The sequence below is a fragment of the Phacochoerus africanus genome, chromosome 15, assembly GCF_016906955.1.
Source record: "Phacochoerus africanus isolate WHEZ1 chromosome 15, ROS_Pafr_v1, whole genome shotgun sequence".
In the NCBI taxonomy this organism is placed as follows: Eukaryota; Metazoa; Chordata; class Mammalia; order Artiodactyla; family Suidae; genus Phacochoerus; species Phacochoerus africanus.
Genome location: NC_062558.1, coordinates 29,827,852 through 29,848,758, shown reverse-complemented (window position 1 = coordinate 29,848,758; position 20,907 = coordinate 29,827,852). Strand labels below are relative to the sequence as shown.

General features: G+C 42.7%; 2 protein-coding genes across 13 annotated transcripts in view; both read right to left on the bottom strand.

The window, feature by feature from the left end:
- Positions 1-427, bottom strand: part of PITPNM2 (phosphatidylinositol transfer protein membrane associated 2) — a 153,628-nt gene extending 153,201 nt beyond the window's left edge. For 3 of the 6 annotated variants that reach the window (XM_047760796.1, XM_047760797.1, XM_047760798.1), the window contains exon 1: positions 337-423. The gene's annotated coding sequence lies outside the window, so the exon portion shown is untranslated. Of the gene's footprint in view, positions 1-336 lie in introns of all 6 variants that reach the window. The other 3 variants (XM_047760800.1, XM_047760793.1, XM_047760795.1) reach the window with 3 other exon arrangements.
- A 6,007-nt stretch (positions 428-6,434) lies between these two features.
- MPHOSPH9 (M-phase phosphoprotein 9) overlaps positions 6,435-20,907 on the bottom strand; it is a 68,743-nt gene continuing 54,270 nt past the window's right edge. For 4 of the 7 annotated variants that reach the window (XM_047760044.1, XM_047760045.1, XM_047760050.1 and 1 more), the window contains 9 exons: positions 20,190-20,291; positions 14,870-15,004; positions 13,877-14,046; positions 12,658-12,804; positions 11,733-11,853; positions 10,589-10,692; positions 9,650-9,897; positions 9,284-9,352; positions 6,435-6,972 (listed from right to left, as the gene is read on the bottom strand). In XM_047760044.1, the coding sequence (XP_047616000.1) occupies positions 6,871-6,972; positions 9,284-9,352; positions 9,650-9,897; positions 10,589-10,692; positions 11,733-11,853; positions 12,658-12,804; positions 13,877-14,046; positions 14,870-15,004; positions 20,190-20,291 (1,198 nt within the window). In that variant the 3' untranslated portion in view covers positions 6,435-6,870. Of the gene's footprint in view, positions 6,973-9,283; positions 9,353-9,649; positions 9,898-10,588; positions 10,693-11,732; positions 11,854-12,657; positions 12,805-13,876; positions 14,047-14,869; positions 15,005-20,189; positions 20,292-20,907 lie in introns of those variants that run through there. The other 3 variants (XM_047760046.1, XM_047760051.1, XM_047760048.1) reach the window with 3 other exon arrangements.

Here is a 20,907-nt window from a genome sequence, read left to right as displayed (position 1 = left end):
CTTGACCGCCGTGACACTTGGCACTGGGGGAGGGGAGTCCTCCGCGCCCCCGGCCGGAACCGACGGAAATTCGGAATTAGCGCTAGGGCCCCGAATCCGGAGAGCCAGCGCCTCCCCCGGGGGCCGGGCTGGGGGCGATTTCCTGGGCCCGGGGTCCCCGCGCGCCACACCCTCCTCCCCGCGCCGGGCGGCCAGGGCCAGGTCTCCCGCTTTTCCCTCCCACCCGGCAGGCTGCCGGCGTGCCTGCTCCACGCCCCCACATCCCCGGGGTTCGCCGGGGGCCTGGGGAGGGGGGCCGGCCGCTCAGTCTTCCGGCCCGGCCGCCGCCACACTCACCCGCTCCGCGCGGCGCGGCTCCGTCCTCTTCGGCCGCGCTGGGCCGCCGCCGCCTCACGCCGCTGGGGAGGCGCCGGCCCCGCGGCCCCGGCCCGGCCGGCTGCGCCCTGCCGCTCCGCGCGCCGCCGCCGCCGCCGCCAGCTGGCCCCAGGCGAGCGGCCGGGCCCCCGCGGGCATGCTCCCCGGCCGTCGGCGGGCGGGAGGCGAGCGGGCGCACGTGCCGGCCGCCACGGGTGTCGGCGCACCGTGCGCGGGCCGTGGGCGAGGGGGAGGCGGCGGCGGCCGGCGGGGCGCGGGGCCAGGCGCGCCCGCGGACCGGCCTGACAGCTCTACGCCGCGGCGCCGCCGTGCCCCGCGCGCCCCAGCGGCCGCTGCTGCCCGTGCGCGCCGGGCCCGCCTTGCATTCCCTCACTCGGCAGCGGGCCTGCGCCTCCGTCAGGCCACGCGGGGAGCCGCCCGCCTGTCCCGAGGGCCGGCCTCCGCCAGGAGCCACCCGGCAAACTTGGCGACCCCTGCCCCGGCCACCCCCGAAGGCCCGGGGCTCGCTTCCACGCAGGGAGACCCCGGGAGCGGAACCCAGCCCACGACCTCAGGCCCTCTTAATGCCGTCAGCCTCGCCTGATTCGCTGACACTCAGGAGTCCATAGAGGAAGGGAAGGGGCAGTCTGCAGGAATTGGGGGGGTCGGGGGGGGGGGGGAAATCAAGTCTTTTGGTAGTAAAATGACAAATTAAGGGGAACGAATGCTGGAAACCTTCGGAAGGCATTTGGGATGTGTGGACAAACAAGTCAATCGAAGTCCAAACCTTGATGCCTGGTACTTATATTCATTACCGACCAGATTTGCAAAAATAGTTCTCTCTTCAAGACACCAAATATGGTCTGGGCCAAAAACTGAAAAGCTCTTTGGTCATCGAAAGTAGTGGGAAACAGTGGGAGTAATAGTAGCCAGAGGGTAAGTTCTAGTTCTCGACCTCAAGAAGGAACTGGCAGAGGATCAGAAAATGCTTCATGTTGATGTTCCCTCCCGATTGGACTCTCCAGTTGGAAAATAAAAAGACCAGGAGGGTACTGAGTGAAATTTAAAAGAGAGCATAAAGTGTCTGTTTAGAGTGAGCAAGAATGGCTTTGTCTGCCAAGATCTGAAATAATGGAATTAACCAGGGCACACCTAAAACCTAGTGGTAGTTTACCTATTGCCAAGTATCACCTTACAAGGTTGAGGAGCCAGGAGTGCTTTTCCCTGGAAGGGTAAGTGCAAGCTAAAGTTAAAGCAATCCAAGACAGTTCAGATACTGGGAGAGAGAACAACTCTGACCAAAGGTTGTCCCATCTCCTTGGAGACTGAATGGGCCAAGAAAGCCATCATAACACAGCTCACCTCAAAACACAGTCTTGTGATGTTCATACTGAGACAAAGGGTTCCCACAAATATGAAACCGTCAACTCCTTCCCTCCACTAAGAGGTTCCCAAAGACCCATTAAAGGTATTCTGAGTACACAGATCTCCAGAGTGAGACTCTGCCTATAAGGCCAGTCAGAACCGAGCACCTGGATGGCTGCCACTGTAACCTTGCAATGATCATACCCGACCAGTTACTTAAGTACTTTAAGGACTTAACACCATTAAAAACCAGATCTCGGGAGTTCCCGTTGTGGCTCAGTGGTTAACGAATCCAACTAGGAACCATGGGGTTGCGGGTTTGATCCCCAGCCTCCCTCAGTGGGTTGAGGATCCAGCGTTGCCTTGAGCTGTGGTATAGGTCGCAGACACGGCTCGGATCCCTCGCTGTGGCTCTGGCGTAGGCTGGTTGGTGCCCACAGCTCCAATTCGACCCCTAGCCTGGGAATCTCCATATGCTGTGGGAGCGGCCCGAGAAAAGGCAAAAAGACAAAAACAAATAAATAATAAAAAACAGGTCTCAGTCGGTAGGAATAAATATACCAATATCACAAATATCCGTATCCACAAATATTTATTGAGTACCTGTATGTGAGAATGAAAAAGATGGCCCCTGTTCTCATGGAGCTTACAACTTCATTACTCCAGTATTTGGCTAGATTTAAAAACTGCAATAAGCACTGCTCTTTTATCTAACCGTCAGCAACAAATTCCTCACATTTATTGGTCAGTGTTACAGTAAAACTGTGAATAAAACATGGTCTTTGAAGTCTGTAGTCATAGCAATGACATGGCGTATAATGTCCAACAAATACAAATTTATGGCTTGATTCCTCCTGTTTGAGAGGGGCCTATTACAATAAAACACAACGCAGCTTAGTAACACAGATCCTAAGAATACCAGTGTAGTTTATTATTAAACTGCCACAGAACTCTTGGCAAGGCAGGAAATTATTTCCTGCAAAATTTGTGCAATATAATTGGTTTAATTAGACCTGCAAATCTCATAACCATATACAATCACTTGTGATGGGTAAATATGATTTACCTTTATGAGTCCTAAAGGGCTCTAGGTATGCATTTATTTTTTAAAGCTTCTTAAAGACTCACAGCACAAGTGGCACATTAAAATTTAGTGAAAACTGCTTTTGAGATATCTAAAAATTGGAGTTCCCGTCGTGGCACAGTGGAAACGAATCTGATTAGGAACCATGAGGTTGAGGGTTCAATCCCTGGCCTTGCTCAGTGGGTTAAGGATCCGGCGTTGCTGTGAGCTGTGGTGTAGGTCGCAGACGCAGCTTGGATATTGCACTGCTGTGGCTGTGGAGCAGGTCAGCAGCTACAGCTTCAATTAGACCCCTAGCCTGGGAATCTCCACATGCCGCACCCTCGGCCCTAAAAAGACAAAAAAAAAAAAAGATATCTAAAAATTAAGATGACAGGAGTTGCCGTCGTGGCGCAGTGGTTAACGAATCCGACTAGGAACCACGAGGTTGCCGGTTCGGTCCCTGGCCTTGCTCAGTGGGTTAATGATCCGGCGTTGCCGTGAGCTGTGGTGGAAGGTTGCAGACGCGGCTCGGATCCCGCATTGCTGTGGCTCTGGCGTAGGCCGGTGGCTACAGCTCCGATTCAACCCCTAGCCTGGGAACCTCCATATGCCACGGGATCGGCCCAAGAAATGGCAAAAAGACAAAACAAACAAACAAAAAAAAGATGACAAAAGTCTTAACTTTTCTACATATATAAGTACAGAGTTCAGAATTGAAACAGCATCCAGCAAAGCACCTGGCTTTTCTGAGCTGAAAAGGGGAACATATTTTGGTTGATAATCAAACTACAAAAGCAAGTCACAATCTTCATATAGATCTTCAAACATTCAGTGGCAGCCACTTCCTTCATATGGTCCTGTTTCACAAGCCAGCACCTTTAGAAATCTAATTACGGAACACTCAAAGGAGCAACAGTTTTTGTTTTTTTTTTTGGTAAAACAGCCTATATCAGATAATCCGCAAATCACTTATTTAAGAGCAAAAGACTTCTGAACTTACACAGGTAATCAATTTTTTTATTACTCGTTTTTTAAAAACCACACACACACCAGAGGGAAGCTCATTTTAACTCCAAGAAAGCTCTTTTTTTTTTTTTTTTGTAAAAAGAGAACATAGACCACCTAACAAATGTCAACCAACTCAAGGCAGGTTTTAAAGTCAATTGCTGGGGAACACAGTCTACTTTTCTATCTAATAAAAGGATTAAAACTGCTACTTCAAAAGCCTACTTAGTAACTCAGGATACATCTGAAACGGACCATTTATTGAAAGCTTACTAAACACCAGCCACTTTACAAGCTGTCCCACAATGGTAGGAAGCTTCTTATCGCCTCATCTTCTCTTTACTAGTGGAGGAAGGCAGGCCTGAGCAGGGTGTGGGACCCAGGTCTGTCTGGCTTGCCTGTCCACTGCCCAGTAGCTACATCTAGTGACATCAGTCCTAGTGCTGCCCAGTAGCTATGTCTACTTGGGGCCCTTGTGGGACACCTCAGGCAGCTTTTCTGGGAAAGGAAGGGGGTAGATCTGGGTGAACTGAGAGCAGTAACTCTGTTTGCATTTTAAAAGGCACTTCCCAGAAGTGGAATATTCTCTTTACAAACAACTGCAGCTTAGCCCCAGCCAGCAACAAAAGTAGTCTACCTCCCTGGGCAACAGCTGCTTTTAAAGCCTGCCACCTTTCCATGTTTTAGGTTTTTTTTTTTTAAAATAGAATATTTGTACTGTGTTACCAAAGGAAAAGACAACTGAAAGCAAGCCATCTTCTTCACAGCCTCAGAGCAAAAAAATTTTTTAAAATAAGTGACTGATAATTCCAATTTATTATACACTTTACAAATCAAAGCATATGTTTTCTGAGGCACAGAAGACAGGTTTTAAATGAGCTTAATACCTTTCTTCTTCTAAGATAACTCGTTGACAAGATAAAACTAATCTCTTCTGAAATGACAATTTCCTATTCTTAAGACTGTAACAGACTTTTATAATAAAAGTAGGGAACAATGAAATATCCTAATAACTTTCAAGTTAGTCTTTAAAGCCATGGAACACATTAAAGGGGCTATCATTGTAAAGTCAATCCCTTTATTAAGTCTTCACACAAGTTATACTGGAGCTTGATTAAAATGAACTTTTTCTTCACTATAGGAGATTCAAAAGAAATGAGGCTAGGAAAAATACCAAGAATAAAGGCACTTGATTCTGCTGATGAGCAATTTTGATTAGCTGGAGGTCTTTAACAGGTCGCAGGAGTTGGGAACAGAGGTTTGAGTCAGAGAGAAGGAGCAAGAGAGGCAGCTGTCAGACCGCCCCCCCTTGCCAGGAACTTGTCAAGCTGAGATGGGGGCATGGCTATAGGCACCAGGCCTGGGGCTCAGCTTGGTCAGGCTTTGGTAAAGGGGGCTCAAAGGCATACACATACCCTAATAATGGCTAGCTTGGCTCACTGTAACTACATGCCACTAAGAGCTACATAAGGAGAAAAAGCTCAAAAGTAAACCAAACTTTAAAATTTGGATCAGTGAGAATCAATGCTGAAAGTCTGGAATGAGTCTGTTTATCAACACATACCAAGTTTGAAACATGTGGGCACTGGGTCCTGACCAGCCACCAAAAAGTGGGCAGCTAAGCAGCTTAGACTTGACCAGGCAGGGGTCAGGACAATACCTGCTGGTGCTCCTAATCAGGGCACAGTCTCCTGCCCACATGCTACTCCAGGAGGCACTATCAAGGCACTGGGCTGGAGCCCTCTGGCAAGGCCAAGCAAAAGGAACCAAGCTCTATCTAGACAAGTTCCCTGACCAGTAACCAGCAGGGCAGGGCACTCTGATCTCAACCTACTGTTCTCACAGCAGCTACTTAGGGAGAAGTTACTTTTCTTTTTGGTAGGGGTGGAAAGGGGTTAAAAATGTCTTCGTGAAGACTCTGACAACAGAAGCCATGTACATTGCAGGAACTAGGGCTGCTCTTACAACTTCACTCAGTGGTGGCCTGTATTTCATCATGAAAGCTCTATCAATTCATTGTCAAGGGTGTGAGACCCAAGTTACATTCAGAATGATGGGCAGAAAGCTACAGCTCTCCAACTGTTTAACTTTCTGAAAAGTATTATATACATCACAATGTTAGAGAATTACATTGCTCTCATTTCTCTTTCCTTACAAATGATAAAATTTAAGGGAAACAAAGATATTCTTCAAAGCTTTCCAATATTTTGTTATTTTCAATATTTCCATTATTAACTATTCTAATATTTATTCTAAGACATTTCAGACAGGAACTGCATTACCACTTTATTTTTTTTTAATTTTTTTTCTTTTTACAGATGATTTTATTTTTTTTTTTTGCTTTTTAGGGCCGTACCCGCGGCACAAGGAGGTTCTCAGGCTAGGGGTCTAATCAGAGCTACGGCTGCCGGCCTACATCACAGCCACAGCAACAGAGGACCCAAGCCGTGTCTGCAAACTACACCACAGCTCACAGCAACACCAGATCCTTAACCCACTGAGCGAGACCAGGGATCGAACCTGCGTCCTCATGGATGCTAGTCGGGTTTGCTAACCACTGAGCCAAGACGGGAACTCCTGCATTACCGTTTTAAAAAACCTTCAACAACTAACTCCAGGGTGTGCTGTAATTTTCTTTTCTTATATTCAGCATGTATTAGTCTATCATTATGGAAGCTGTTCTTAAGCATTTATTTAAAAAAAAAGAATCATATTCACAATGTAGAACAAGTGTATAAAATTGGTGTGCAAAGTTAACTGTAAAAGGATAACACTATTTGTTTAGAAACAAGCTGCCTCCCCTGTTTACATTTCCTTATTCTTGATATAAACTGGAGACATATACTATTTAAAAATAATACTTTTTAAATAGTAAAATATACAAGAGATTCCTGAGCATAACAAAAATATCTTGAAAATATGTGGCCATTTGGAGTATAAAATAGCAAGTGTAAAGAATAGCATGATTGTAAAACTACTGTTTGAAGGCTTATAAACAGTACAAAATAGTTTGCCTTTTCTGAGTGCATAATTATACGTTAGTGCAAAAAAAAAGTCTCAAAATTTAATGGCTACAAATCTCAAAGATTTGCAGAGGTGCGTAAAACATGAAATTTCTTTAATGTCATGCGAACTGAACCCAGCTCTCGATTAATCTTCTCCAAACGATCTTCCAAAGCTTCCTAGGTGAAAATAATGGAAAGGCTTAATTAGAACTCTACATCAAGTTCAGTGGTACTATAATTACCATCAAAATGACCTTTCTTTTAGCAAAAGAGCAAGTATAAAATCAAAATCACAGGTTTTTTTGTTTGTTTTGTCTTTTGTCTTTTGAGGGCCGCACCCAGGGCATATGGAAGTTCCCAGGCTAGAGGTCTAATCGGAGCTGTTGCTGCAGACCTACACCATAGCTCACAGCAACGCTGGGTCCTTAAACCCACTGAGCAAGGCCAGGGAGCGAACCCACAACCTCATGGTTCCCAGTAGGATTCGTTTCCACTGAGCCATGACGGGAACTCCAAAATCACTTATTTTGGTTTTTACATAAATCATCATTTACATTCTTTCTTTTTTTGCCATACCCACAGCATGCAGAAATTCCCAGGCCAGAGATTGAACTCACGGCACAGTAGTGACCCGAGCCACAGCAGTCGACAATGCCAGATCCTTAACCCGCTGAGCCACCAAGGAGTTCCTACATTATTTCTTTTAAAGTGAACATAAGTCAGAATTCCCTTGTGACATAGTAGGTTAAGGATGTGGCATTGTCGCTGCTGTGGTGTGGGTTTGATCCCACAGATGCAGCCCTCCCCCCAAAAAAACCCACTAAATTAAACATAAAACAATTTTTCAACCATTCAAGATATCTGCTGAGCTTTAAATACAGAACAGTATAAGAGGAACCTAGGAGGTTCTTCATGTATTTCACCAGAAGAAACAGACACATGACTGGTACCATATCCCACTTAGGAATATATGAAATAATTTCTTTTTTTTTTTTTTTTTTTGCTGCACCAGCAACATGTAGAAGTGCCCCGGCCAGGAAACAAACTCATGACACAGCAGGACCCAAGCTGCTATAAGTGACAATACCAGATCCCCAACCCACTGTACAAGAGAACTCCTGTTTAATACATTTTTAAATAATGACTGTAAATGCTTAAAATAAGACTTAAAGCGGCACTAGTTTCTGTTCATATGTGTCAAAGCTATTTCAATCCAGCAAGAAGACAAATATATAAACAAATAATATATATATAAACAAATGTTTCATGTACATCTAGAATTAGAGTATCAACAAGTTTTCCTTCTGCCTTCTCAGTGTTGAGTTTTATCCAAATTATTGGATAAAAACTTTCAGAACTAAAAATAATAATGAACAGAAAGTCAGAAGAAAAAAAAAAAGAGAAGTTAAGGATATAGACCCTAGAAAAAGACCTCTGCTATTTTCTGTGTCTTTCTTTCCAATTGGTATCATACATCAATCTGAAAATGAACTTTTTCCTGACTTCAAGGCACTGAAAAGCCAAAACACGTATGTAGTTATATAAGAGATATATTCCTGCTGTTAAGTTTAAAATGTTACAAAAAGAACTGATTTAAAATGTCCATGGTTTCGTAGTTCCCGTCGTGGCTCAGTGGTTAACGAATCTGACTAGGAACCATGAGGTTGTGGGTTGGATCCCTGGCCTTGCTCAGTGGGTTAAGGATCCAGCATTGCTGTGAGCTGTGGTGTAGGTTGCAGATTCGGCTCGGATCCCACATTGCTGTGGCTCTGGTGTAGGCCGGAGGCTACAGCTCTGATTGGTCCCCTAGCCTGGGAACCTCCATATGTCGCGGGAGCAGCCCAAGAAAATGGCAAAAAGACAAAAAATAATAATAATAATAAATTAAATAAAATGTCCATGGTTTCATGCATTTTAATTCTCAACTAAAAGAAATGCACATAGGCCACTTTGTCTGCACCATCTCCTGCTCAAAAATGGAATCATACCTCTCTTTCTAACCTCACATCCTGTCCAACTGCAAAATCCAACTGTTTTACATGTTTACTAAATGGAAAGGGGTTCAGAAATAAAGCACAGACTGGGAAGGAAAAAATAAACATAAAAGAGGAGATTTATGTAAAATTTGTTAACAGACATATTGTCATTTGCTCCCAAATTAGTTTCTTGACAACATAATGGCATGAACACCTTTTTCTTGGAAGTTTAAAGGTAAAATCACTTTTATTCCTGAAAGCTTATATGTAATTATGAAATATGCTATAACTACCAAACACTTCCTATAAAAGCTAAAAGTTTTCATGTGGAGCTCCCTGGTGGCTCAGGAGGTTAAGGACCTGGTATTGTCATCGCTGTGGCACAGGTTCAATCCCTGGCCAGGGGAATTTCTGCATTCCATAGTGTGGCCAAAAAAAAAAAAAAATCATTACAGATAAATAGAGCACTGACCAGCATCAAGCCCTCAAAGGAGATTCAAGCTAAGACACACCTGGTTTAATCTTGTCTGCAAAGTGGTTCGTCCTCCAGTAGAAGGCATTCGACTTAGAGCTGCCTCAATCTGTTAACACACAAAAAATGTTTAAATAAAAATAGAAGAATTCTAATTACTGGCAGGAAGGTTTATAACAGAATGGAAAGACTTCAGCCTAGTGCTTTCTTATCCATCTCGACTTCACATAAGTTGGCTTTGTCATAATTAGGCATGACAGCTCAGTCACGCATGTGTCCCGCACAGCTTTATGTGTATCCACAGCAACTTTCCCCGTGGGTTGACTCAGTAATTCCCTTCTGACTACTCCTCAGACATAAGCATTAAGTTCAGAAAAAGATCTAAAACACTTTTGTTTGTTTTTACCTGGTCTTTTTCTTTTGTAAGTTCGTCAAAAAAACGTTCCGTTTCAGCTAGAGTCCTAATTTTTGCCGTGTACTCAAAGTCATTACCCTGTGACGAGGCTGAAGTGGACTGCCCAGGTTCATGGCTAAGCGGTTTACTCTTCTCCCAAGCTGGCCTCACAGAGACTTTCTTCACCCCATTTGGCAATGGTTCAGGGGAAGAGCTATGATCAGCATGGATGTCAGTGGCTTTTTCTGAGTATTTTTTTTCTGTCAGAGGAAAAAGAAATTTATTTTATCCCTTATCAACTTTTCTAACAGACCACAGGCATACTAAATTTGTTCACCCAACTTCACTTTCTGGAAATGGCTGCTGCATGGCCAAAACATGTAATGAAAAGAGATATGTAATCAATCATATATACTTAGTTTTTTTTCCTTCACAGAATTTTAAAAGCCTTGCCCTCTTCACAAACTCCCTAAATGAATATAGCAAACTTTCTGTAAATTTAAAGCAAAAAAAAAAAAATTTAAAAGTGAAACAACACATTTAGTGAACATGTAACAACACTACAGTTAACATTTTAAGGGCCTACTTGAGTGATTCCACATTCCTTTTAACTTTATCCCAAACTTAAAATATAAATGAGAAAAAGAAAAAATTATCTAAAGCCTAAGTTGCGTATAAGTTATAGAATATAAGAGTAAAGAGGAAAACTGAACAGTATGGCCCTGGTAATCAAACATTAACATGCCCTGGACCTCAGTTTCCCAACCTTCCAATGAGGATAACAACATTGACAGATAATACGAGCGTCACGAATGCTTATTTTTAGAGGCCCTTGGGTTAAAAAAAAAGGGTTGAAGTGCAGGATATAACATTTAGAACTTTGAAAAGATACCAGAAACTCACAAAATCAATGACTAAAACCATAACTAATAATGTTTTAGGAAAAGATACCTTCCAAGTCATCTAGAGGAAGAAACTGGAGTTGTTTCCTTGGATTGGTACGTTGTAATGTAGACACAGGAACAGTATCTAAATCATCCAAAAGTATATCAAATCTATTGAATGAAGCAAGTTACTTGTGAGAAAAAAGTGTTAACTGATTATCTCCACAAGAAAGATGAGCTGGCATCCAGATAACTCACATATTTACATATTTTCAAGAGAAAGCTGGTCATATAATTTTTTTTAAAACTGAAACAATATTTTCTAACACAAAATTATATTTACCTACTGGCGACTTAAAGCATTAATCAAGACATTATCTCATTTGATCTTCATAACAACCACATGAAATAAGCAGGTAGGCATTATTATCCCCGTTTTATAGAAGAGGAAACTGAGGTTCAACATGCTTCAGCAATTTCCCCAAGAGCCTGATAGAGCTGGGTCACCAGGTCCCGTGTCCTTAGCAGTCAGTGGTCTTCCCACCGCAGCACACTCTGCTGACCACACTTCAGGGGGAGAACAATTTTCTCAGGAGCACAGGTAACCTTACGTTTAGTGCCAGAGCCATACCAGGACAGCCCACTTTTCTATACAAATGGCCCTAAATTTTCCCTGCATCTTAAGCCTTGTCAGTAAAACAAAGAATTATCATTGTATATCCAAAGGCTGGAAGTGGTTCTGAGGTGGTATTTAAATTTTATAGGAGCCAATTTATAAAGTTAAGTTTTCATGTATTGTAGTACTTTCTTACTTCTAGTATGGCATTCATTTAAATGATTTATATCCATAGAATTCCCATTGACAACTGAAAAATTAGTGATAGCTATAGGCATAAGTTGACTTTTTTGTCTTTTTTTTTTTTTTGTCCTTTTAGGGCCATGCCTACGGAATGTGGAGGTTCCCAGGCTAGGGGTCGAACTGGCTACACCACAGCCACAGCAACGCAGGATCCCACACATGTCTGTGACCTATACCACACCTCATGGCAATACCAGATCCTTAACCCACTGAGCAAGGCCAGGGATCAAACCTGCATCCTCATGGATGCTAGTTGGGTTCGTTAACCGGTGAACCATGACAGGAACTCAAGTGGACATTTTTAAAAAAGCAATAACATCTATATTTTATTCTACTATTTTACAGAACTTACCGAATCGGACTGCTTTCATTTTTGCTAAGCAGATGACTAAATCCTGGGGACAAATTTTCTTTAGGGGATCGCTTTGGACTATAAGCCACAGTCACTGGTGTTAACATAATCTCTCTTTTTGCTAGAGAGGAAAAGAAGAGGAGTTAGTTTTTCCTTCTAGGTATATACTACGTTGGCAGAACATATTCCTTTTCAGCACTTTTTTTCTAACTTTAAAAGAAATAATTTTCATTGTAACACTTTCCAAAAGATAAATAAGAGTATATGAAATAAAAATAATTCATAATCCTAACATCTAGAGGAAACCACTGTCAACATTTTAGTATATTAGACTGTAGTTTCAGCACTCTGACTCAAAACTGGTTTTTCAGGATTTTAGAAGTCGACTGGAAATAAGATGGAAACACCAGTGCTCTAGTGAACATTCCTATTAACACAGTCATATCTCCTTAGCAGTTACAGAAACAGAAATTAAGGATACAGAAATCCAATGCCTAACTTTAAAACCATACTTGTAACTGGCTAAAGAAAACAGTGACTAATGCTGAGTAACCTTAGAGTTAAATACCTGGGGGAAAAAACACCTTTTTCCAGGCCAGCTTAATTTGTTAGAACAAATGTTTAAGTACATAGTCATCAAAATAGATAGCTGAGTTGGTCTCAAAAACTGTGAAGTGATATTAGTTGCAAAACACTTGTGGGACACAAGAAAATCTCACTTTGATAAACAGTGAGAATTTCTTCAGTCACAGACACAGCAACTGGGCAGCCAGACAGTATCAGTGGACAAGAGCGCACTTAGGGCAACTGTTCAGAGCACTGTACTAGTGCTAGGACAGGAGGAAGGGAAACTGAGAGTCAAACAGTGTGTACAGCTCAGATGTCCCCCTTCCAAGCACAGAAGACCCAGACCTCTAACTCTTACTTGGAGCACTTGATTTACGATTTGATGGTGGTAAAGATGACGATCTCTGCGAAGCAGAATGAAATCGCTTCTGTCTCTGCTGGGCACCTTTCTCTGGGGACTGACCAGCGTTGACTGAAGTGTCAGCTTGCTGGGAAGTCACTAATTCTATAACAGAAACATGTAAGAACAAACAAACAAACAAAACAAACCTAGCTTCAGTGATCTGCCTTTATTAACAGATGGTTGGACCAAGCAAGCAATTCTTCTATCTAGATTATAATGATGATTTGCACCACATTACAATGATTAAAAAAAAAAAATGCTTGATGAAGAAAAATGTGGGAGTTTATAATGAATTCATTCTGGTTCTCTGTTTACATTTGGCATTCAAGGTGATTTTTCAAGAGAGTTTATTTTTAGAAAGCAGGTCACTAATTTATTTACTAGGAGAAACTGCTTTGGAGATGGAACGCCAGAGACGTTAATGACACGATTAGCAGGCCCCACCAAATACACACCAGAAAAAGTACAATTGCCTGGACCTGTGGGAAAAAAAGGTATTAAACATACTTCTTGTCCCAATGACAGAGGCTCTCTCCCAAGAAAGGGAGAGTAGGCAATGTAATATCTCACCTCAAGGGCACCAAATGTCTGTCATACCTTTTTGGTATGAGCATCTAAGACAGAAAAATTTTCAAATATCTTTAAGAATGCCATGTAAGGAGTTCCCGTCCTAGCGCAGTGGTTAACGAATCCGACTAGGAACCATGAGGTTGCAGGTTCGATCCCTGGCCTTGCTCAGTGGGTTGGGGATCTGGCGTTGTCGTGAGTTGTGGTGTAGGTCGAAGACGCGGCTTGGATCCCGCATTGCTGTGGCTCTGGCATAGGCCAGTGGCTACAGCTCTGATTGGACCCCTAGCCTGGGAACATCCATATGCTGCGGGAGCGGTTCAAGAAAAGGCAAAAAGACAAAAAAAAAAAGAATGCCATGTAAATCTTTAAGAATTAGAACTAATATGTCATTTGCTTTGTATAAAAGGTACATATGTGAGGCGATGATAAATCAACAACTAGGGGATTCAACTATCTAAAATGGGGCTGAAGCAGCAACAAAACAAATTTAACTTTTTATTTCATTACTTGAGGTATTTAATTTTAAGAAGGTAATATCATTGGGGGGAAGGGGGCAGAAAAATATATATCTATACTGATGTCAAACAAGGAATAAAATACTTACTATTTGAGGCGTCTTCTTTCTCTGTCTGTGTGCCCCAATTTTTAAATATTTTTTCTTCATCAAGTTCTTTCAAAGCTTTCATGATTGGTGCGTCTGAAGTCTCTCTTTGTTTTTTTATCAATAAACTTGAACTTCCAAGTGAAGGATCCTTTTCCAGAGGAGAATGGTACCTTAAATAATAATTGTAAGACACACAGTGCTATGGACTGAATATTTGTGTCTCCCCCAAATTCTTATGTTGATGCTCCAATCCCCAATGCAATGGTGTCTAGAGGAGTGGGGCCTTTTGGGGGTGATCAGGCTGTGATGAGGTCATGAGGGTAAAGCTCTCCCTGCTGGGATTAGTGCCCTTTTAAAAAGAGGAAGAATCAGCTTGATCTGCACACATCCACCAGGGAAAGGCCATGTGAGGACAGAAGCAGGATTCAGCCACGCTGGCACCCTGACCTCAGACTTCCCACCTACTGAACCATAGGAAATAACTGTTTCTTAAGCCACCCAGTCAAGGGTAATTTGTTAGAGCAGCCTGAACAGTTTACTGAGATTATCAGGGGAATAACATGAAGGTTGACAGTTATACCCCACAATGAATATGTATGCTTTACAATGCAAATCAATAAAATTAAGCCTCCAAGTAATAGACCAGTGCCTCCCAATCTTTTTCATGGCCTAGAACATACAGAAATACGATATTTACATGGACTCTGGAGCAAGGAAATGATGTTGCTCATGGGGTCTCCAGCTATCAGAGGGTGAGGATCAATCTCTTGTCCTAACCACGAGCACATGTGTAAGGCACACCACTCTGCACAGCCTACGAAAGGACCGTTTCCTAAAAGCACTAGCCTTTCCAAGTGAAATAAAAATCAGATCCTTGAAATTAAAACATTAAAGAAACAAGGAGAGGGTTCTTTCTACCTTCCTCAACTTTGAAAGGCAACTGAAATTATAATAGTTCCTTTGTATGTATGATCTCCGACGAAGTTATTTTACCCAGGAGTGCAGGTCTCCTCCAGCTGGTTGTCCACCTGACCATCCTGCGTGTCCAGAGGCTGGCCGGTAAAGATAGAATATTCTGCTCCGGGTATCAGCCACTTCCGCCTGCTGACATCTGCGGTTGCTAGCGTGCTATTGGGAAGAAGTGCTCTCAGGCAGGGCAAGGTTTGCACTTCAGTTTAGATTGAGCACATACTGAAAACACCCTGCTTTGATATATTATTTACACAGTAATTTAAAAAGCACACAGAACAATCATATTTTAGATGAATTCTATTTTATGATTTTCATTTGAATTGAATTGTTATCTGGGTTTCCTAAGAACAGTGAAGAGTCAGAAACTCTCATATGTACACAGCTCTGAACACCTCCAACCAGCCCCCTAACACACGTTGTACCCTTTACACCCCTATTGTAGCTCAGGCTACAGAGGGGAAGCAAGAGTGTTCTTGTTCCCCTCAGACCAGCACTGCTGACAGAATTTTCTCCGAAAACAGAATCTGCCCTCCAGCTGCATAGTCCAACACCGAAGCCACTAGTCACATACTGCTACTGAACACTTGAAACATGGCTAGATTTATGTTGCTCTGTGGCTACTGTCACTGCTGTACTGACCAGGGCAGTTCTAAACCATCACATTTCTTGCCACACATTATGATGAAACCCTCCCCAGCTGAGGCTCGCCCCATCACACATTACTGGTCATGCATGGCCTCATTTTCTCAGCGCCTCCCGCTGCCCTCAGCCACGTGCACACGCATGTGCTCTGGACCTCTCTCCAATGACATTCTCTCTTCTTCCTCAGTCACCCCTTCACAAGATACACACTGGACTACTTCATCCCTGAGAATACAGCCCCCTGCAGAAATCCAAACTCCCACCAAGCCCCGGCTCATGTGCTCAGGCATCTCTGTGGCACTTCCACCGCTAGGCCACTTCCACCTCGACGCCATGATCCTTGGCCTCGCCATTCCCCCATACTCAGCCCCTCCGAACCTTACTAGCGCCTCTTTGGCTCCTTCTACGTGCACACTCCTGGTAATGATTACTCATTGCCTTGACTCCCTTACCCTGCTCATTTTCCATCACAGCTGACAGGTAGCAAACACCGAAGCTTGGACGACTACAATGATCTCACTTTTCCTCAGTGTCTGTACCTCCTACAGTTGAGCTTCGCAGGAAAGAAACTGCCAAAGTGTAGACTGGGGTATCATTGCAGAACCACTATCACTACTTCAAGTGGACACTGGTGCTGGCTGGCGACATATCTTCCTATAATCAAGGAGTTCCAATTCCCCAGTGTGACTACCTTACACCCTCTCCACTCTCCTTAAACCTCTCACCCCAGCCTTGACTGTCAGGCATGACCTCACATTGCACTCCAGAGAGAAAATAGAAACCTCCTGTCTTCTTCTCTCTACTCCCTTTCACAACCAAACTTTTTTCTCTCTTGTCTGTTTTTTGTTTTGTTTTGTTTTGTTTTGCCTTTTAGGACAGCACTCACGGCATATGGAGGTTCCCAGGCTAGGGGTTGAATAGGACCTACAGCTGCCAGCCTACACCACAGCCACAGCAACACCAGATCTGAGCCTCATCTGTGACCTACACCACAGCTCACAGCAATACCAGATCCTTAACCCACTGAGCGAGACCAGGGATCAAACCTGCAACCTCATGGTTCCTAGTCAGATTCATTTCCATTGCACCACAAGGGGTACTCCTTTTATCTATTTTCATTTCAACTCCTAGTCACTCCTTTCCTCCTTAATTTTTTTTTCTTTTGGCCATGGCATGCAGTGGCTTGATGTGGGAATCTCAGTTCCCAGACCAGGGATTAAACCCGAGCCATAGAGGTGAAAACACCAAGTCCTAACCATTAGGCAGAAAGGGAACTCTCCCCCTCAATTTTTAAGCTTATCTTTTTTCTTTTTAGGGCCACACCTGTGGCATATGGAGGTTCGTAGGCTAGGGGTTGAATTGGAGCTGCAACGCCAGATCAAGCCATATCTTCGACCTACACTGCAGATTGCAGCAAGGCCAGGGATCAAACCTGCATCCTCATGGATACTAGTCAGGTTCTTAACCTGCTGAGCCACAATGGGAACTCCTTCCCTTCAATTTTTAAATTAAGAAGCATTTCAAACATTCTTAGAAATTTACGAAGGGTACAATAACAAGCATTCACTCATGCTTAATTTTAACAAATGTTATCATCTTACCATATGTGTTTTTAACTGTAAGACAGAAACAGTATATGGTTGGTTGTACTTTTAAAATTATACAAAGGGCATAACATATACATCCTTTTAATACTGCATTTTCTACTCAATATTACGTTTGAGATTTACTTACGTTAATATATATATATAGCTCTGTCCTTTTAATCATTTATCCACAGTATGACTGTATCACAAGTTATTTATTCTTTCTCCTGTTGATGGATGTTTAGTTTCTAATGTACTACCTTTCAATAGTGCTATGATTAACATGTGTAAGAACTTCTCTAAGCTAAATACCTAAAACTAGAACAGTGAAATGTGTGGTGTGCACATCTTCAATCTTCCTGGATATTGATTAAACACTCCCCAGATGTGCTGCACCAATTTTCAGTCCAACCAGTAGTTTAGAGTTCCTATTTTTTTCACATCTTTAAGAAACTTTACAGTAATTAGATTTTAAGTTTGGCCTGTCTGGTGGTGGGAGTGGTATTCCATTACTGTTTTCATTTGCATTTTTCTGATTGCTAGCGAAACAAGCATTTTCTCATTTTCATTAGTCATTTAGGTTTCTTTTTCTGTGAACAGTTCATACTCTTTTACTACTTTTCTATTGAGGGTATCTCTTTCTTTTTTTTCTTTTCTTTTTCTTTTTTTGCCTTTTAGGGCTGCACCTGCAGCATACGGAAGTTCCCAGCCTAGGGTTTGAATCAGAGCTGCGGCTGCTGTCCTATACCACAGCCATAGCAACGAGAGATCCAAGCTGAGTCTTCAACCTATACCACAGCTTGTGGCAACCCCAGACCCTTAATCCACTGAGCAGGGCCACTGCATCCTCATGGATACTAGGCAGGATCATTTCTGCTAAACCACAACAGGAACTCAGAGGGTGTTTTTTTTTTCTTCTTTTTTTAGGGCTGCACCTGGAACATATGCAAGTTCCCGGGCCAGGGATTGTATCCAAGCTGCAGCTTCAACCTACGCCACAGCTGCACCAGCACCAAATCCTTTAAACCACTGCACCAGGCTGGGGGTTGAACCCATACCTCCACAAGGACTCAAGCCACTGCAGAGACAACACTAGATCCCTAACCCACTGTGCCACAGAAGGAACTCCTCTGGGTCCTTCAAACACAAAATTAAACTCGTTCCTAACTCAGGACTCAGCAAGACCAACATCTCTGTCTGGAACACCCCTCTTCCCTCCCCACTTTCCACCTGAACAACTCTATACACATTTTACCTCTCTGCTTACATGTCACCTCCACAGAAAGGCTTTTCCCCAACTCCAATCTAAATCTCTCTCTTCTTTTATTGGGCTACCCTGAAGCACATGGAATTCCTGGGCCAGGGATCAGATCAGATCCAAGCTGCAGTCGTGATCTAAGCCTAAGCTGTAGCAATGCCAGATCCTTTAACCCTACTGAGCAAGGCCAGGGATCAAACCTGTATCCTGGTGCTGCAGAGACACCACCAATCCTGTTGTACCACAGCAGAACTCCCTAATACTCTCTTTTGTTCAATCTCAAATGTCCAATTTCAATTATTCACATAACTTTCTCTTTAAATAGTTCATTATGTCCCACCGAGATTAATTAATGAAGAGCTAGAAAGTTTCTCATTTGACAATTACAACATAGAAAGATTAACATTTACAATTTTATCTTTTTTTTTTTGGCTATTTCTTTGGGCCGCTCCCACGGCATACGGAGGTTCCCAGGCTAGGGGTCCAATCGGAGCTGTAGCCACCGGCCTATGCCAGAGCCACAGCAACCCGGGATCCGAGCCACGTCTGCAACCTACACCACAGCTCACGGCAACACCGGATCGTTAACCCACTGAGCAAGGGCAGGGACCAAACCCGCCACCTCATGGTTCCTAGTCGGATTCATTAACCACTGCGCCACGACGGGAACTCCCAATTTTATCTTTTTTTAATAAAATGTCAATATTAGGAAGTTAGGCTCTACTCATTTAATGTTCTACAACAAAATGATAGTAAAAAGCAATTCTAATATGACAAAATACTCTATAAATGTATCATCAAGATAATGCCCTTAAATTGTAACGAAGCTAATTTAGAAAAACTAGGGAGTTCCCGTCGTGGCGCAGTGGTTAACGAGTCCGACTAGGAACCATGAGGTTGCCGGTTCGGTCCCTGCCCTTGCTCAGTGGGTTAACGATCCGGCGTTGCCGTGAGCTGTGGTGTAGGTTGCAGAGGCGACTAGGATCCAGCGTTGCTGTGGCTCTGGCGTAGGCCGGCGGCTACAGCTCCGATTAGACCCCTAGCCTGGGAACCTCCATATGCCGCAGGAGCGGCCCAAGAAATAGCAACAACAACAACAAAGACAAAAAAAAAAGAAAAACTAAAAAGAAAAATCCATACAACCTAATAAAGATCCATCTTCATAAATCTTTTTTTTTTTTTTTTGGTCTTTTTAGGGCTGCACCCAAGGAATATGGAGGTTCCCAGGCTAAGGGTCAAATTGGAGCTGTAGCTGCTGGCCTACGCCCACAGCCACAGCAATGAGGGATCCAAGCTGAGCCGAGTCTGTGATCTACTCCACAGCTAACAGCAACATCGTATCCTTAATCCACTGAGCAAGGCCAGGGATCAAACCTGCGTCCTCATGGAAGCTAGTCAGATTCATTTCCACTGAGCCACGACAGGAACTCCCCATCTTCATATGTCTTTCCATTAACATGGGATAAAATTTCTGGAATTTCAAGGCTAAAAGAACTTTTGAGATGTTCTAGCCCAATGTCCTTGTTTTTACAAATAATAAAACTGAGCTCCAAAAAAATTAAGTGATTTTGCCTGAAGTCACACAGAAAAGCAGAGTCAAAAACCAAAAAACATCCTGATTCTCCCAATTCCTATTCTGATTTTACCATTTCCTCCTTTTGGCAAATGCCTCTGCTTATGAGAGCTATCCTGATATCTAACAATTAGATGTTTTATGCATCAAGTTCTAGATACATCTGAGTTCTATAATGATATTTAACCCTGTCTTTCTCATGATTTAGACAGACAAGTGTCTCAGTGCAATAACAGGGTGCACCTATCTCTAGCTTTACAGAGATTAAATGAAATAACTTACTTGGCACGTGAGGGTCTCATGGGAGTTTTAGAATTATGAAGACGACTTAACATATTTTCATGCTCAACTTGTTTGACCTGAGCTTCAAGTTTTGAAATTGTTCTAATTCAAAAACAATAAGATAAATTAAGTGCATTTCAACAATAGCCAAAAAACCCCCACATAGTTTAATTACAAATTACTTATTTAACAAACACTTCCAGGAAAGGGTGACAAAAGAGCTACAAATCCATAAACCTTTTTCATAGTAAAATGTTACCTTTAAACTTTAAAAAGTTTAACAAAACCAGGGAGAATAAATATAAAAGGCAAATAGAAAAACTCTACAAATCAGCATTTTAAATGCTACAATTTAAGGAAAAGGGAACAACAAATGTACTTAATATAACAAGTAAAAATTATAAATTTGACTATAGATCAAAATACACAGTATAAATTAAAATGCAAGCAATCAAATAAATTGCAATTTGAACATTTTAAATTCTGCGTGTATTCATATGAAATATATATAGGTAATGCTCTAACAAAAGAAGAACCAGGTTTACCATCCAAAGCAGAGCTATTAAAAAGAACTTCCTGTTCTGAATAACTCTCAACCTACGGGCAGCTCATCTAATTTGTGCCATATTCAAAATAAAAGCTAATCTTCAACTTTACCAACAGAAATTAAATACTCTGGCCAATTGTTTTGAGGGTATCTTGGCATTCTTTCTCTTCT